This window comes from Raphanus sativus, chromosome 4, assembly GCF_000801105.2.
Source record: "Raphanus sativus cultivar WK10039 chromosome 4, ASM80110v3, whole genome shotgun sequence".
Classification (NCBI taxonomy): domain Eukaryota; kingdom Viridiplantae; phylum Streptophyta; class Magnoliopsida; order Brassicales; family Brassicaceae; genus Raphanus; species Raphanus sativus.
This window is the reverse complement of record NC_079514.1, coordinates 51,543,937-51,560,797: the sequence shown is the minus strand read 5'-3', so window position 1 is coordinate 51,560,797 and position 16,861 is coordinate 51,543,937. Positions and strand designations below refer to the sequence as shown.

The 16,861-nt window shown below is 32.5% G+C and overlaps 3 protein-coding genes across 8 annotated transcripts; 2 read left to right on the top strand and 1 right to left on the bottom strand.

Annotated features, from left to right (window-relative positions):
- The first annotated feature begins 4,018 nt into the window (after positions 1-4,018).
- On the top strand, positions 4,019-10,200 carry LOC108853494 (eukaryotic translation initiation factor 4G). Of its 2 annotated transcripts, none has more exons than XM_057009535.1 (9): positions 4,019-4,359; positions 4,454-4,572; positions 4,665-4,793; positions 4,887-4,951; positions 5,040-5,096; positions 5,264-6,469; positions 6,566-9,144; positions 9,404-9,598; positions 9,690-10,200. In XM_057009535.1, exons 1-9 carry the CDS (start codon positions 4,178-4,180, stop codon positions 10,018-10,020), a joined length of 4,863 nt encoding a protein of 1,620 aa, XP_056865515.1. In that variant the 5' UTR covers positions 4,019-4,177; the 3' UTR covers positions 10,021-10,200. The 2 variants fall into 2 exon arrangements, with proteins under 2 accessions (XP_056865515.1, XP_018482407.2); XM_018626905.2 differs by having other exon boundaries at positions 4,884-4,951.
- Positions 10,201-10,441: 241 nt separating this feature from the next.
- LOC108853496 (protein BASIC PENTACYSTEINE6-like) lies at positions 10,442-12,059 on the bottom strand. Of its 5 annotated transcripts, XM_018626911.2 has the most exons (4): positions 12,000-12,026; positions 11,822-11,893; positions 11,534-11,613; positions 10,444-11,452 (listed from the first exon to the last, which is right to left on the bottom strand). In XM_018626911.2, the coding sequence occupies exons 3-4, from the start codon at positions 11,570-11,572 to the stop codon at positions 10,628-10,630; spliced, it is 864 nt and encodes a 287-aa protein (XP_018482413.1). In that variant the 5' UTR covers positions 11,573-11,613; positions 11,822-11,893; positions 12,000-12,026; the 3' UTR covers positions 10,444-10,627. The 5 variants fall into 5 exon arrangements, with proteins under 5 accessions (XP_056865923.1, XP_056865922.1, XP_018482413.1 ...); XM_057009943.1 differs by lacking the exon at positions 11,822-11,893 and having other exon boundaries at positions 10,442-11,440; positions 11,950-12,059; XM_057009942.1 differs by having other exon boundaries at positions 10,442-11,440; positions 11,822-12,045.
- A 184-nt stretch (positions 12,060-12,243) lies between these two features.
- LOC108851742 (60S ribosomal protein L37a-2) lies at positions 12,244-13,230 on the top strand. Its single transcript, XM_018625207.2, has 4 exons — positions 12,244-12,346; positions 12,508-12,547; positions 12,714-12,802; positions 12,957-13,230. Exons 1-4 carry the CDS (start codon positions 12,344-12,346, stop codon positions 13,101-13,103), a joined length of 279 nt encoding a protein of 92 aa, XP_018480709.1. The 5' UTR covers positions 12,244-12,343; the 3' UTR covers positions 13,104-13,230.
- The last annotated feature ends 3,631 nt before the right edge of the window (positions 13,231-16,861 follow it).

The following is a 16,861-nucleotide window of genomic DNA, read 5'->3' as shown; positions in this document are numbered from 1 at the left end:
AATATTTTTAACAAAAACTATATTTATAATAATATAGATCAATGATTTTTTCTACTTACAATACATACATGGGAATGTAGTGTTTTGTTATTATTTTTTAACAGGCAAAACAAAATATTTTTTTTGGATATATCTGTAAATACTCTTAAAATTAAATTCTTATGTACAACAAATCACAATAAACCACCAAATTGTCGCAGAAGGAGATTACCTAACTTTCTACTAAGAGTAAGCCTATGCTATGTTACGCAATGAAAATAGTAACTTATAGCTAAATGCCGAGACCACCTAACCATATGAACAAAGAATGCGTATATATTCAGTTTCAAATGTATGATTTGACGTCTCAACCTTTTTTTTTTTGACAGCACGTCTCAATTTAAAATTGAAAAAATCGTTATAGCACACTATTTTTTTTTTAAAACCCTGTATAAATCTCTATAATATTATTTGAAAAAATCAAGTTTTTATATGTTCACCTCGCGTTTATTCTTACGACAGTTAATTATAAAGATATTTTTAATGAATCAAAATACAAAATCTAATTGTTATTATTAAAATATTTAATAATTTATGGCAATTAAATTTTTAATTTTAGTTTTCTTATATATATATATATATATATTCCAAATAGTATATTTAATAAAAAGGAAATATTCATATAATAAAACGAAAAATATATTTACAAAATGGAAAGAAAACATGTTATATATAATGTTATTTCATAAACAGGAAAGTTCACAAAACTTAGTTTTGATATTAAAATAATCATATATTAAAGCAATAATATTAAACAACATAATATATAAAAAAGTAAACATTCATATAACAAAAACGAAAATTATATTTACAAAAAGGAAAGAAAACATGTTTTATTGATAATGTGATTTCATAAAAAGAAAAGTTCAAAACATAGTTTTAATGTTAAAATAATCATCTTTAAAAAAATAATATTAAACAACCTAATATATATTAAAATTAATAATTTTTTTTATATCAGTCTATTTTCTCAGATTATTTTTAAAATTAATTTAAATATCATATACTAAAATATCATTGACGAACTAGAGATATTTTATAATTGCACATATTGAGATATTAAAATCATTTTTCATATTTTCTTTTTGTTAAATTCGTTAAGGCTTAATATTTTTAATTTTTGATTTTGATTTTAAAATTTTATATATTTATACAAGATATACCGATAACTAGAACTAGACTTTAATTTGCGCGCCCGCGCAACTATATTTTTTCAAAAATATATTGCTACTTATTTTTCATGTCACTATTATATATCATATATGTGTCATCATATAACTAATTATACTTTATACGTACAATCATAAAAGTAATCATATAACTAATAGTATTTTATACCTACCATCATATAAATAATCACATATATTATATTTTTAAAATTTAATGTAAAATATAAAAACCATAATTTAAGTTGGTGTTTGAAATTAAACTTTTTATTGTATTTTTATTATATATATATTGAAAATAATTTATAATGGTTATTGGAAAATATTTTTGTAAAAATCAATGTTTGAATATATGTATATTTTTGAATCAATTTTTGAAATATATATATGAAGTTTAAAATTTTGTTGTATGATTATTTTATGTAATTAGTTTGGACAATTTTGTATATTTTAAAGCTGGAACAAATAGATAATTTTTCATAACATAATGGTTTCTAATTTTATAGTAACGTAATCCCGTTATATTTTTTTTAATATACTATTATTCATGTTTCCAAACAATATTATATCCTCATTTTATAATGCTATCCATGTTTTTAAATAATTCTTAAAGATATTTCAGTTTTAATAATATATATACATAAAACAATATGACTTTTTATGTTTATGATTATTTTAATATTTTTAATTTATATTTTATACATCTGAAGTATAAAATTACATGTAATTCACACACACAAAATAATTTTGTAAATAATGATAACCGTTTATGAACTTAAAATTTTATTGGGAATGGTCGTTTATAAAACTTTGTACTTGTCGTCATTTCAATTTTTTCTACTATTCCTACAAACCCATACAAAATAATTTATGATGGTGTATATATATATATAATTAAAATGAAGAACTTAACTAATGCAATAAAAAAATTAAGATTTACACCTAAAAAAACTAATGCAATAGATAAAACTAATTAAATTTTGTTTAACTAGAAAAGTAACTATGCACTGATGTGAAGAGATATGTATAACTTAATATAACCCACAAAATGAAACAATCTATATTTTTATGATAAAAATGAAAAGTATAAATGCAAAAAAAAAACAAAATTAATCAAAAATTTAGTCTATTTCGGCACAGAAAATACTATAGTTAAATTTGGAAAAGTAAATATAATTCAATATATCAAATAATAACCAAATCGAATAGATATTATATATCCAAATTACATGTCTAATTAAGATAATATAATATTATTTAAATAAAATATACATATAAATTGCAAAATAATTAAATGAAAACAAGAATATTTATAATTTTATAATATATTTATTTGTAAATACTTATATCAGTGCATGAGCACATAAAATCACCTAGTCACTCTTGAAATCATAAAACCTCCATATGGAGAATATTACATACAAATTGATGTTTTTAGTTGTAATTTGAACACTAGATTTTGACCCGTGCTTTGGAAGCACGGAATATTTTACGATAAAAAATTTTACTAATAACTTAACAAATATTTTGGTAATTTTTAGAAGAATGTGTATTTAAAATACTTTTGCATTTAAATCAGTGTTTTTAAATTCAACCTGATTGTGACTATACCCGTTAATCCGGAGATCTGACAATTCAAATTTGGTTTTTAAAATATTCATATTAAAAAATCACTAAAACCCGAGACTAACCAATTGAACTGATGGATGACCGATATGTAATCTAATTAGATTTAAATTGTAATAGTTTCATAATTTGTAATCTTATAATCCAAATTTAAAGTTCATTATTTTGCAATTTATGAAAATATGACGTTTCTACAAAATTTTAAAGAGAAATGATAGATATAAAATAATAAGATTAATTATTGTATTGTTGGGAAAAATTGATAGTAGTATAAAAAATATTTTGTTTGGAAACATTGATAATAGTATAAAGAAATAAGTATATTGTTTGGAAACATAGATAGTAGTTTAAAGAAAGGAACATTTGTGATTTAATGTAGATTTAACTATAAAGTATAAATGTGTATTTAATTTAAAAACTTACAAAATAAATGTTAGATCCAACAAAATGTTTGTGTTTTAATAAGATAGATGTACTGACATTTTTCAACATGCCTAGTTTTATGGTGTGCATCGGAGAAGAGGTTCTTAATTTCATTGTTTTCTATTCTATAAACACTGGGTATGTCTTCTAAAACAATTTTGTAAATTTTAATTATTATTTTTTTTCTCAGCTCAATTTTTTTATTACAAGTGTGAAAATATTGAGGTTCTTTCTTTCAATACGTGTCATTATCTAGTATTTACTGATAATAATAATTTATCATACATCATCTCAAATTTATATAGAAGTTATTTTCAATATGCATTTATTTGTTTGTTTTCTATCAAAGCATTTATTTGTTTTCTATACGTGGAATGGAAAATTCAGCATTTGTCAACGCACACTATATATACAACCGAGATACTAGAAAAACTCTTCAACTTATCTCTAATGATTTTTTTCTCTGTAAATAAATGAAGGTAATGATAAATTTTAATCTTTTTACTAAAGATATTTGATTTTATAATTTGTTTTCTTTCTCTCTCGAAAAATATATATATGTGTAACGAACAGTTTTATCGCGATCTCCTGAAACCTCTGGTTTGATATGTTCTTTGCATTGACCGAACCAAACAAGTAACTTTAAAAATTAACAGTTACACCCCTAATATTTCACAATATTTACAATTTAGCACCCTATTTTCTTTCAGTAAACAATCCCCCCTCTCTCTCTCTTTTATTCCTTTTGCATTCTCTCTCTTTCTATTATTTTTCTTGTTCCTCCTAAAATCAAGTCCGTTCGATAAAACCCTAATTTTATCTCCCTCACCATCGTTTCACTACCATCATCACACACACACACACACAGCTTTTAGGATTAGCTTGCAAACAAAAAAAACTGCTGAGATTAGGGTTAGATCGAGATGTCCTACAATCAACCACGGCCCGATACTCAACAGTATCGGCGAACCGGGCGATCTACCGGCTATCACCAACAACAACAACAGCAACAACCGCACCGATCTTCCACCGCCGGTTACGGTAGGGGAGCCGGCGGTGGACCTCCTCCCGCCTCTTCCGCCGCCGTCGATCCCTCTAATCGCAGGTATTTATTTGATGTGGAATTTTTTCGATTTCTCTCGAGTGATTGAAAAGTTTTAACCTTTTTTTTTTAATTTTTAAATAATTTTAATGGTTAGTTTTAAGAAGCCTGGCAATAATGCTCAAGGAGGGCATCATCAGCAGCAGCAGCCTAGGGTGAATCTGCCTCCTGTGAATAGCAATCACAATGGTCCTAATGTACAATCTCGCTCTCAAGGTATGATCTTTTTATAACGCTGTGTGTGTGTTTGTGTGTGGTGGTCTTGTTTTGGTTTAGCTTACCTTTTTATTTTGTATTGTGAGTTGCAGGAGAGCCGGTTGTTGGTGGACCGGTCGCGAATTCAACGAGTGGAGCTGCTATTCCAAAGGCTCCAACTTCGCAGTCTCCTGCTGCTATGAATTCTAAGACCAATGAGTCTCAGAACACAGCTAAAGGAGGTAGGATGACTGTTTTATTCTGTGTGCAGAGATTCTCCTGTACATCTTATGAATGTATGATTTTTATAATGTTTTTTTCTGTTGTGGCAGCAGTCCCTGGAGACCCTTCTAAAGCATTTGCTTTCCAGTTCGGGTCACTTGGTCCTGATTTGATGAAGGTATACTTCTGTTGTTCCTTTTTTGTTTCGTTTGTTTGGTTTGTTTTGGTCAATACCTGAATCATCTTCCGTGTTGGTTTTTTTCTAGATTCCTGCTCGAACTAGCTCAGCACCTCCTAACATGGATGAGCAGAAACGTGCACAGGTCCTCAGTCCTCACCTTAGTGTCTTGCATTTGCTGTTGAATGTTTTCGTTGGTTAATAGATGATGATTTTTTATTTAGAGACTGAACATTAATTTGATGACTTTTATTCCAGTTTGTCTGAGTTTTGTCTCTTTTCGTTTGTGACACCATTCCACTTTGTTTGCAGCTGCAGCAAGCTTCTTTAAAACCAGCACCGAACGTTCCAGCTCCTGTACCTAAAAAAGACTCACCAAATAAGGCTGCAGATGTGCAAGTCCATCATATGTCTCCTCTAAACCAAACGCAAAAGTCTCCAATTACGCATATCCGGATGCCTTCTGTCCAGACACCTTATCAGCATCCGCAGGTTCCTCACCCTGTGCATTTCGGTCCCCCGCCGAATATGCACATGCAGCCTCCCAATGTGGCTCCCACCTCATTTCAGATGCCAATGCCTATGGGATTACCTATGGGAAATACACCTCAGATCCAGCCGCAAGTGTTTTTTCAAGGTCTCCCTTCACACCCCATGCACCATCAGGGTATGATGCATCAGGCGCCGCAGGGACATGGCTTTGCTACTCCAATGGGTGCTCAGATTCATCCTCAGATGGGCCACGTGGGTGTGGGTTTGACCCCTCAATATCCCCAGCAGCAAGGAGGCAAATATGGTGGGGGACGTAAGACAACACCCGTCAAGATTACACATCCGGACACGCATGAAGAGCTGAGACTTGGTGGACGGGGTGAGCTTCATCAAGATGGCCAACCACAAGGTCCAAAATCGCATCCTAACACACCTCCTAGATCACATCCAGTGTCAACATTTGCTTCACGACCACTTCATGTGGTTCAAACCTCTTTTAACTCCAGTCCAATAACATATACTCCACGACCACTTCATGTGGTTCAAACCGCTTTTAACTCCGGTCCAGTTATTGATGGGTCTCAGAGGGTACAGTTTACCAACCATTCCACTCATACTGCTCCACAGCCTTTCAAACCTGCATCTGAGGCACATGTTTCATCTGATTCTTCATCTACGAAAGCACATGTGACGTCATCTGCTCTGCCTGCACCTGGGAGGGTAACAGTGAAGCAAGCTCCTACTCCTGAAAAGGCTGAATCACCTAAAACCAGGCCACATGAAGAAACTAACGTTGGTCTGTCACAAAAGAAGGTGGAGACTGGTTCATTGGACTCTTCACAGCAGCCGAAACCTGGCTCTGTCTCTGCGTTATCAAATTTGACTGCTCCGTCAGCAAAGGCACCTGTGGAGACGGTTACAGTTGCAACAACTACGATTGGAAGTGTGCAAAAGGTGAATGAGTCGAGTTCAGTGGAAGATCAAACACGGACGTGTAAGGTGGAACCCTCTCATAATGCAACTGAGGTATGGTACCGTGATTTGGTTTTAGGAATTCTTCATTAATTTTTTTTCTGTCACCTGGTAACATTATTTTGTCTTTTTTGGCGCTACTTCACCCAGGTTCATGGACAGACTCCGGTATCTGATCTCGAAACAAAAGCCACTGTTGCTAAGGAAAATTCATCACTTCCAGCTACCAATGGGTTTGAGAAGCAAAACGTTCCAGCTTCTGCCTCGCCAGATACAAGAATTGACAAAACTGCGGAAGACCTAAACTGTGATGAGGGAACTATTTCAGGAAAGGAGGTTGATGAGTCTGTAAATTCTGATGAGAAGCTCGAAACAGTATCAGGCGTGCTTGAGAAGGCACAGAATGAGGTGGATGGTGCCACAGACATTTGTTCCGACTCGGAGAAATCATCTAAAGTTGCAGATGATACAAGCTCTGAGCTTCAACATTCCCCTCATTCTCAGTCATCTACGGTTCCTGTTGAACATTCTAGTAACAGTTTGACATCTACCACAGCTACTCTTTCTAAGGATAGAACTGCTTTTGAATCGAACACAAAAAGACCTACTTCTACCAAAGGAAAGAAGAAAATAAAAGAAATTCTTCAGAAGGCAGATGCTGCAGGGACAACTGATCTCTATAATGCTTATAAAGGGCCTGAGGAGAAGAAAGAGATTGCAATGCCTTTGGAGAGCTCTGATGTTTCAAACCAGAAGCTGCAGGATGTTGTTGAAGCCACTGTGGATACTGAACCAGTGAAAAATGAACCGGAAAACTGGGAAGATGCAGCTGATGTTTCCACACCAAAGCTGGAAAGTGTGCAGGGAAAGCCAGGTTCCGCAGATGAGGTCAGAGACAGCTGCAGTAATATGGAAAAGAAATACTCCCGGGATTTCCTCCTTAAGTTTGCAGACATGGTTACTGCTCTTCCTGAGGGCTTTGACATTTCGTCTGATGTTGCTAGCTCCGTAATCGGTCCGCCTCATCATGAACACGGAAAGGTTATGGATCGGCAAGGTAGTAGTAGTGGTCGACGTCCCAGCAATATGTCTGATGATAGGTGGGCAAAGAATCAGGGTTCTCTTCCCTCAGGACAACATGGAGGTAACGTTGGTTTCCGAAGTGGTCAAGGAGGAAACTCAGGAGTCCTAAGAAACCCTCGTATGCAGCAGGGCCCGATAATGTCTAGACCAATGCAACCTGTGGGTCCGATGGTAGGAATGGGCAGAAACGACATGTGGCAACGAGGTTCAAATTTCCAACAGAAAGGACTTTTTCCTTCTCCGCATACTCCTATGCAGGTGATGCACAGAGCTGAGAGAAAATACCAAGTTGGTACTGTTACAGATGAAGAACAGGCAAAGCAAAGGCAGTTGAAGGGTATCTTGAACAAGCTGACTCCACAGAACTTTGAGAAGCTGTTTGAGCAAGTTAAAGGTGTCAATATTGACAACGTTGTTACGCTTACGGGTGTCATCTCACAGATATTTGACAAAGCTTTGATGGAGCCTACCTTCTGTGAGATGTATGCTGATTTCTGTGTACATTTGTCTGGTGCGTTACCTGAATTAAATGAGGACGGTGAGAAGGTCACCTTCAAAAGATTGCTACTCAATAAGTGTCAGGAGGAATTTGAGAGAGGAGAGAAAGAGGAGGAAGAAGCAAGTAGAGTTGCTGAAGAAGGAAGTGTAGAACAAACTGAAGAGGAAATGGAAGAGACGAGACTCAAAGTTCGTAGGAGAATGCTGGGTAATATTAGACTCATTGGTGAGCTATACAAGAAAAGGATGTTGACTGAGAAGATCATGCACGCATGCATCCAAAAATTGCTCGGGTATGATCAGGATCCACATGAAGAGAACATTGAAGCTCTGTGTAAACTGATGAGTACGATAGGAGTTATGATCGATCATAGCAAAGCTAAGGTTCACATAGATGCATATTTTGATAGAATGAAGATGCTATCAGGCAAAGAAGAATATTCTTCTAGGGTGAGGTTCATGTTGATTAATGCCATAGATCTGAGAAAGAACAAATGGCAGGAGCGAATGAAGGTTGAAGGGCCAAAGAAAATAGAGGAAGTGCACAGAGATGCTGCACAAGAACGCCAAACTCAAGCTAAGAGGCTATCGCGTGGACCCTCAATGAATGTGTCAGGAAGAAGAAGTCATATGGAGTATAGTCCTAGGGGAGGAGGAGGAGGAATGCTGTCACCTCCGAGTGCCCAAATGGGTGGTTATCATGGACCATCCCAAGGTCGTAGTTATAATAATAACCAGGACATTAGATTTGATGAAAGGCCAGCCTATGAGCCTAGGATGGTTCCAATGTCTCAAAGGTCAGTAGGTGAGGAGCCTATTACCTTGGGTCCTCAAGGTGGTCTTGGTCAAGGAATGTCGTTTAGAAAGCCTGCAGTAGGGTCAAATTCTGATCCTAGGCGACCAGCTGGAGGTTTGAATGGTGTTGGCTCACAAAGACCTGCAAGTCCTGTTACTCAGGGACGGTCAAGTCCTCAAGAGCGGGGATCAGCTTATGTTCACAGGGAGTTCGCAAGTCTGTCTCGTGCTTCTGAACCGTCATCAGAAGTGCCATCTGCTAGGCAAGTACCGCAAGGACCATCGGCAGCAGTGAACATCCCTCAGGAACGGTTACAAGATATGTCCTTATCTGCCATTAAGGAATATTACAGGTACTATATTTATCCTTCCTATCTGGTCATTTGTTTTGTTCATTTGTTAGTCATTGCATACTGCTACATTGATCATATCACTCTTGTGCAAGACCTCCGCAGAGACAATTGCATAAATTAAGGTTTATTCATTGCATCTCTTTTTTACTGATTTATAGTGTTGTTGTTAGTTTCCGTCTGTTCTTTATGCCTCTATTGTAGTCACCTATTTTCAGAAAAGTGCTTTGGTGAGTTTCAATTACTGTGTGTTCTTGTACAGTGCCCGAGATGAGAAGGAGATTGGTTTATGCATGAAAGATATAAATTCACCAGCTTTCCACCCAACAATGATTTCTCTGTGGGTTACTGATTCTTTTGAGAGAAAAGACAAAGAAAGAGATCTCTTAGCAAAGCTCCTTGTTAACCTTGTGAAATCTGCTGACAACGACTTAACCGGAGCCGAACTAGTGAAAGGGTAAGTAGAAGAAATCTCCAAGTCACACACTTTGATGATCACATGTCTTTTTCTTCCTCAAAAAAATATCTGTTGGCTCTTTTGATGACAGGTTTGAAACCGTTTTGACTACACTGGAGGATGCTGTGAATGATGCTCCAAAAGCAGCAGAGTTTCTAGGCAAAATCTTCGGTAAAAGTGTGACTGAGAATGTAGTGACATTGGCACAGATTGGTCGGCTAATACGTGAAGGAGGAGAAGAACCAGGAAGTCTGATGGAGTTTGGGTTAGGAGGTGATGTTCTTGGGAGTGTTTTGGAGACAATAAAGTCAGAAGCAGGAGAAGAAGCTTTTGTTGAGATTCAAAGGAGCTCAGGTCTGAGGATTGAAGATTTCAAACCTCCTGCACCTAACAGGTCTAAGATATTAGATAAATTTACTTAGGAATCAAAAATGTACGGAGCCATCTTTTGACCGTTCTGTTGCTCTGTCTCTCTTTTTTTTTTCTCAAGTGCTTCGACAAACTAATCTGTTAAAAAAGGAGTTTCTCTATTTTATTTATTATAATATCAAAACCTTCCAAAATATTCATGTTAATTCATTATTAATAACCAGTAACGCTCAGTACTCCACCATGAGTTTTACTTAGATATGTGTTCTGCTTGTTTATTGTGCTTCAAGTGATGTTACATCTATCACACTCTAGCAAAGCTGTTTGGTTAGCTCATATACTTTGTCATAACATAATGACATTGGTTAGAAGTTAAGTAGATAGTAAGTTAAGTAGATAGTAGAGAGATGAACATTTGAGAATTTTAACATCATTACTAAGATTATTTTTTTCTAATATATAAATACAACATTACAATGGCTCCACATACAATTCTTTTCCTCTTTTAGTACATAATAATAATAATAATTTAAAAACCTAAGGACTTAGAAAAAAGTCCCTAATCAAAGTCCTAAGCTACAAAAATTATTTTAAAAACCTAAGGACTTAGAAAAAAGTCCTAGCGATGCTGATGCTCTAACACCTAAAATACACACATAATTATTTGATCGTAATATAACGGTTTGTACCGTGCTTTGCCCAATGGTCCTTGAGATCAACAGAGTCTGAGAGATCACTATGCCCTTGTGCAGCAAGCCTGCTTAGTAGCTTGTTGAAGGCGCTTCCGCTCATTTTCCTTCCCCCAACTCTGGCATGTTTTTTGTTGGGCAGTGCTGGTAACGGATGCATCGACAATGTGGTCGTGCAACACGATGACTGCCAACCTCCGTTTCCCCATTTGTAGCACTGTCTGAGAACTCCTGTGCATGAACAGACAGGTGGTGGCATTGTCGTCTCGTCATACACAACCTGGTTAACTTCTTCTTCGCCGTAGTCAAGGGTTGTTGTCTTCACAAACATGATCTTGCTCAAATCGTCTTCCTTCTCTTTCTTAACCTTCCTATGATTCTTTGTCCCTCTCTTACTAGCAGCAGTGTTCTTTGGGTCTCTCACTCGTTTGCCACGTTTTGGTTTTGCAGATTCCAAGGCTAATTGTGATGTAAGGAGACCATCATATGGAGTTTCACTCAGCGGAAGTATGTGATGTTGCTGATGATGGTGCATGTGCTTTGCAGAGGAAGAAGGGGAAGCCATGGAGCTGTCATGGAACTGTAACGCTGAGAGAGCACTGTCTCTCTCCATGATCGCATTGTTGCGCTCAGCGATGGCGGTATCTCGCTGGAGAAACGCCATGTCTCTCTCAGCTACAGCTGATTTTCTCTCTGATATAGCTAGGTTCCTCTCCTGGATCGCTGCGTCGCGCTCTGCTATTATCGACATCACTTGTTTCATCGATGGCTGATGCTGCTGCTGCTGCATCATCCACTGTTTCAATGAACTATTCCCATTAATGAAACATAAAAAACTATCTCAAAGCTGAGGTGCTAAGCACATTGGTCAAGGTACCTGGCCCTGAGGTGCTTTATGCCGACCACCATCATCCATTTGAGAGTTACTAGCTAGGAAGAGTCTTTCGTCTACTGAAGCTACCACAGTAAATAAAAAATAACTGACTTTTATAATCCTTAAAAAGACCGCTTTTTTTTTTGGTAATGACTATCTTTGCACAATCTTCCACGACCATTTTACCTTCCTAATCAAACCCCTGACAGAACAAAACATGTAATAAATTGCAGTTGAAACACAGACACTGAACCCTAAACTCATATAGAAAAATGCAACGAAAAGGCTTACAAACACAAGCACGGACTAGAGAAGTAGCTCTCTCGTGTACTTGTGTGAAGTCAGTAAAGCTCTGAAATTTACCTACAATAATACGATAAATGAATCAAACGTATCATGATTCTAAACAAAAGACTCACCATAGGTGAAGTGGAAGATACAGAGTAGCAGAAAGAAAGAAAGAACACACAGATTCGGATGGTTTTGGGAGAGAGAGAGAGAGTTGGGTGCGTAACGCAGAATCTGTGCGTTTAGGTCTATGGTTGTTAGATACACACGCTCAGGGACATTGTGCCACGTCATTACCCTTTCCTCTCTTACTATTTTTTTTTTACTTTTACACGCCAGTAATAAAACATGTTAAAAATATATTAATAGCCCATTAAAAATGGGCTTAGCTTCCAGATAAGGCCCATAAGATAATAAATGCCCTAATATTCTTGGTATAAAAATAACGGTTTTAGCTCTGAGTAGCAGCGAGTTGTCCTCTCTTCTCTAGGGTTTTTCATATTCGGCGGTGGTGCTCGTATCGAAATGGTGATTGCATCTCTCCTCTTATTGTTCTTCTTCTCCTTCGAGCGTTTCCAGATACATTTTATAAACTGATTGATTTAGTATTCTAATAGAGAGATCTAATTAGTTTCTTCCGATTATTCAGTCGCTTACTCTTTTTTTTTTATTTGCTTTTGTTCAAACAGGCGAAGAGAACGAAGAAGGTTGGAATCGTCGGCAAGTACGGTAAGGCCTTCTCCTCCTTTTAGTTTAGTCTTATACGAGTTCGCTCATTTGTATTGTTTAGTATGATTAAGCTAGAGAACATCTGCTATTGAATTTGAATTTGAGATTCAAGATGAATAAATCATAAGACCTTTGATTGATTTATTGAAGTAATGATCTCACGCAGGTACTCGATATGGAGCGAGTATCAGGAAGCAGATTAAGAAAATGGAGGTGAGCCAACACAGCAAGTACTTCTGTGAGTTCTGCGGCAAGGTAAATAAATAAAATCATTATCCGGTTATGCTTAATCTCAATCCGGTTTAGGTAGATTTTGATTTGAAAAAATGTAAATAAATAAAATCATTATCCGGTTATGCTTAATCTCAAGATACTGTTGGTTTTGACTTTATGTGATTGATTGATGCAGTACGGAGTGAAGCGAAAGGCAGTTGGTATCTGGGGATGCAAGGATTGTGGCAAGGTCAAAGCTGGTGGTGCCTACACCATGAACACCGCCAGTGCCGTCACCGTTAGAAGCACCATCAGGAGGTTGAGGGAGCAGATCGAGGGTTAAAAAAATCTTCATATGATTTGTCGTCATTCAATTGGCTTCTTCGCTTTTTTTGACAATCGTGCTATGCTTATCTTTCTTATTCAAGACGCTGTTACATTTAGCCATGAATCTATGTTTTATTGGAGTTTTTGGAGTTCCTTAATGAGTTATATCGTTTACATATCAGATCAAATTGGATTGTGAGTTATTCAATCTTTACTGATAAAAAAGCCTTCCGAGTCTCGAGTTAAGCAACATTATTATTATTAAAAAATTGAAATGACATAAAACCAAAAAGTAATTTAATATTACGATATAAAACAAAAATATTACAGTAAACCTATAATATTATTATTTGACATGAAAAATTAGAATAATTTACTATACAATTTTTTTTCAAGTCAAAAAGTAAATATACAAATAAAAAATGGAAAAAATGAATTAAATATCTATTTGAAAAATACATAGTAAAATAGATGATAAAATAAATGTACAATATGAGAAATAAAAATATTATATTAAATATTTATTGTAATATTATAATAATTAAATATATAATATAAAAATAAAAATAAATAAACAATATAAAAAATAAAAATATTACACTAAACATATAACATAATATCATCATCTGATATAAAAGCAAAATTAATGAACAAAATATACAATATAAAAAATAAAAAATACGTAATGTACAATATAAAAAAGAAAAAATAAATTAACATCTATGTGAAAGATATATTGTAAAATAAATATTCCCTCTGTTTCGTAATATAAGTAGTTCTAGTAAAAATAGTTTGTTTCACAATATAAATAGTTTATATATTTCAATGCAACTTTTTCATTTATTGGATATTGTGTGACCAATGAAATAATGATAGGTTTTTTATAATTGGTTGAATTCATTGATCAAATTATATACATTTTTAAAATAACAACTTTCTTAATATTCGTGCTTTTAGGCAAATCTACTTATATATTGAAACGGAGGGAGTAATAAGTAAATATATAATATGAAAAATAGAAAAATTATATTAAACATTTATATGAACAAAATAAATAATAATTAAATATACAATATAAAAAGAGAAATTCTTTTATAGCCCTTTTAAAGTTTTTATTATATCTAACTATTTTATAAGTAAATATACAACATCAGAAATAGAAAACTACATTAAATTTTTATTTGAAAAATGTATAATAAAATAAATAATAAGTAAATATACACTATGAATATTACATTAAACATTTGTTGTAATATTACCATTTGATATAAAAACAAAAAAATTAGAATAACTATATATACAATATAAGAAATGAAAAAAGTACAGTAAACATCTATCTGAAAAATGTATTGTTTTACATTTTATTACATCTAAGTATTTTATAAGTAAATATACAATATAAGAAAAATAAATAAAAGTAAATATACAATATGAGTAATAGAAATATTACATTAAACATCTATAGTAATATAATAATTAATAAATATACAATATAAAAACTAATAAATAGTAAGTAAATATATTACATAAGAAATAAAAATATTACATTAATCATATATCGTAATATTATCATTTGATATAAATAAAAATAAGTATATATACAATATAAGAAATGAAAAACTACATTAAACATCTATCTGAAAAATATATATTTTTTTCTGGTTTTTTTAAGGATATACAAAATGTGTAATTAAATACGTTTGATATATGTTATTCTTGTGCATTATTTTATACTCCCTCCGTTTCATATTATAAGTAGTTTTAGCAAAAAAAAATGTTTCACAATGTAAGTAGTTTTAACATTTCAAGGCAATTTTATATTTATTGAATAGTGTGTGACCAATTAAATAATGTTAGCTATTTTATTATTGGTTGAAATAATACATTAAATGATATTTTTTAACAAATGATTACTTTTTTAATATTAGTGCTTTTAGCTAAAACTACTTACAATTTGGAACAGAGGGAGTATTTTAGAAAGCACTCATGTATTTCACAAAAACATACAATTCAGAATACAACTTCCAAAATAATAATTACTAGATCTTGACCCGCCCGATCGGGCGGATATTTATTTTTTGTTTTTATTTTTTTTAATATTAAATGATGTATTTTGTAATATTTAAATATAAATTTAGATTGAAAATTAAATTTTTGCAGTTATAATAAAAATTAAAGTTAAAATTTTTAAAAAATATTCTGATATAAATTTTAAATTTCCTAATTAAAATAATATAGAGGTGGTCATAATTTTTTCCAATTCAAAAATCTTAGTATCCCTCAAAACAAAGAAAAAAATTTATAAATACATAAAATATATAACCATATCTGGAACTATAATTCTATTAAAATAAATTTGTTAAAGAATAATAATGTTGCGCTGTTTTGTTTATTTCTAGAGTTTGACCCGTGATCGTCGTATAAATATTGTTGACTATAAATTTTTTCTCTGTACTAATGGTATACTATATATATTTGTAAATTAAAATGTATTATATAATTGTTAATATAACATTTTAAAAGATAACGATTTTATTTATTACTTTCAAATAATTATATTTTGTGATTTAATTGTTTATTATATCACAGTGTATCATATAAACAAATCTTATATTTATAACTAATTGAACTTATATAGGAAGCATTATGCTAATAATATATGAATTTTTTATATTTTTTATATGTTATATAAATTGATTATGATGTGTGATTTTTTATTTTATTATTTATTAATAATAAATATTAAAAATATTTCATATGTTAATAAGAAATATATTAGGAAATATATTTTGGTTAAGATTTTATTAAGAAATCTATTATTTAAATTAGGAAAAACATTAAATGGTTAAATCTATTATTCAAATTAGGAAAAGACAATCATATTTAAATATAAATGCATTTAATACTTCAGTGGCATGACAATGTAAATATAGTGAAAAACTAAGGGTTAATCTAATTCTAATAAATAACTTAATAAATTTATTAAAAATTACTAGAAAACTTATATACAATATAATATTTATATAAATTATTTATATACATATACGTCTTTACGTACATGTATATGTATTCATATAACGGATCAGATCAGATATTCATTCTTAATAATATTAGTATTTTTGATTTGCTACGTTTCTTACAGATATTGCATATAAGTATTTTCTTTGCTTTGTAGAGTTACATATATTTGAAATTTCGGTTTAAATCGAAACAGATAAAATCAAAATTTACGGATATTTTGTCCAACTGTTATGGTATTGTGACTAAGTTAATGTGACTATTATGCTTATATGTGATTATGATTATGTGTGTTTATTTTTATCAACATATAAAAATTGGTTATGTTGTTGTAGATCATGCTACTATGAAATTTAAATCAAAGATAACGATTTTCCAATGGATTGTTGTAGGTCATGCTATTAAGGAATTTAAATAAAAATAAAGAATTTTCAATAGAAATAGTGTTATGGATAACTCGCCTATACAATATGAATATTGATGCCGAAATCATAACTGGAAGTTATGTGGAAAAACAGATTTGTATTCTTAGAATAAGTCTCATACCTACATATGCAAGATGACCTTTCAAAATGAAAAGACTTCAATTTTCTATAAGAGTGTTCTATGAAATGACTATCAACCAGAACTAAGGTCAAAGCTTAAAAAGTTGGTCTATTTGCCAAGTTCAGTCTTACAATTATATGTCGCACTATCAAGAGTCACTACAACTCGAGAACTTCAAATTTGTAAAACATACCGACAATGGTGTTTTAC

Coding starts and splice junctions, on each gene's coding strand:
- LOC108853494 (XM_018626905.2), top strand. CDS start 4,178: ATGTCCTACAATCAACCACGGCCCGATACTCAACAGTATCGGCGAACC. Junction 4,360..4,453: donor GTCGATCCCTCTAATCGCAG/GTATTTATTTGA, acceptor TTTAATGGTTAG/TTTTAAGAAGCCTGGCAATA. Junction 9,599..9,689: donor GGAGCCGAACTAGTGAAAGG/GTAAGTAGAAGA, acceptor TTTTGATGACAG/GTTTGAAACCGTTTTGACTA.
- LOC108853496 (XM_018626909.2), bottom strand. CDS start 11,572: ATGGATGATGGTGGTCGGCATAAAGCACCTCAGGGCCAG. Junction 11,453..11,533: donor ATAAAGCACCTCAGGGCCAG/GTACCTTGACCA, acceptor TCATTGAAACAG/TGGATGATGCAGCAGCAGCA.
- LOC108851742 (XM_018625207.2), top strand. Junction 12,548..12,713: donor TGGAATCGTCGGCAAGTACG/GTAAGGCCTTCT, acceptor GATCTCACGCAG/GTACTCGATATGGAGCGAGT. Junction 12,803..12,956: donor TCTGTGAGTTCTGCGGCAAG/GTAAATAAATAA, acceptor TGATTGATGCAG/TACGGAGTGAAGCGAAAGGC.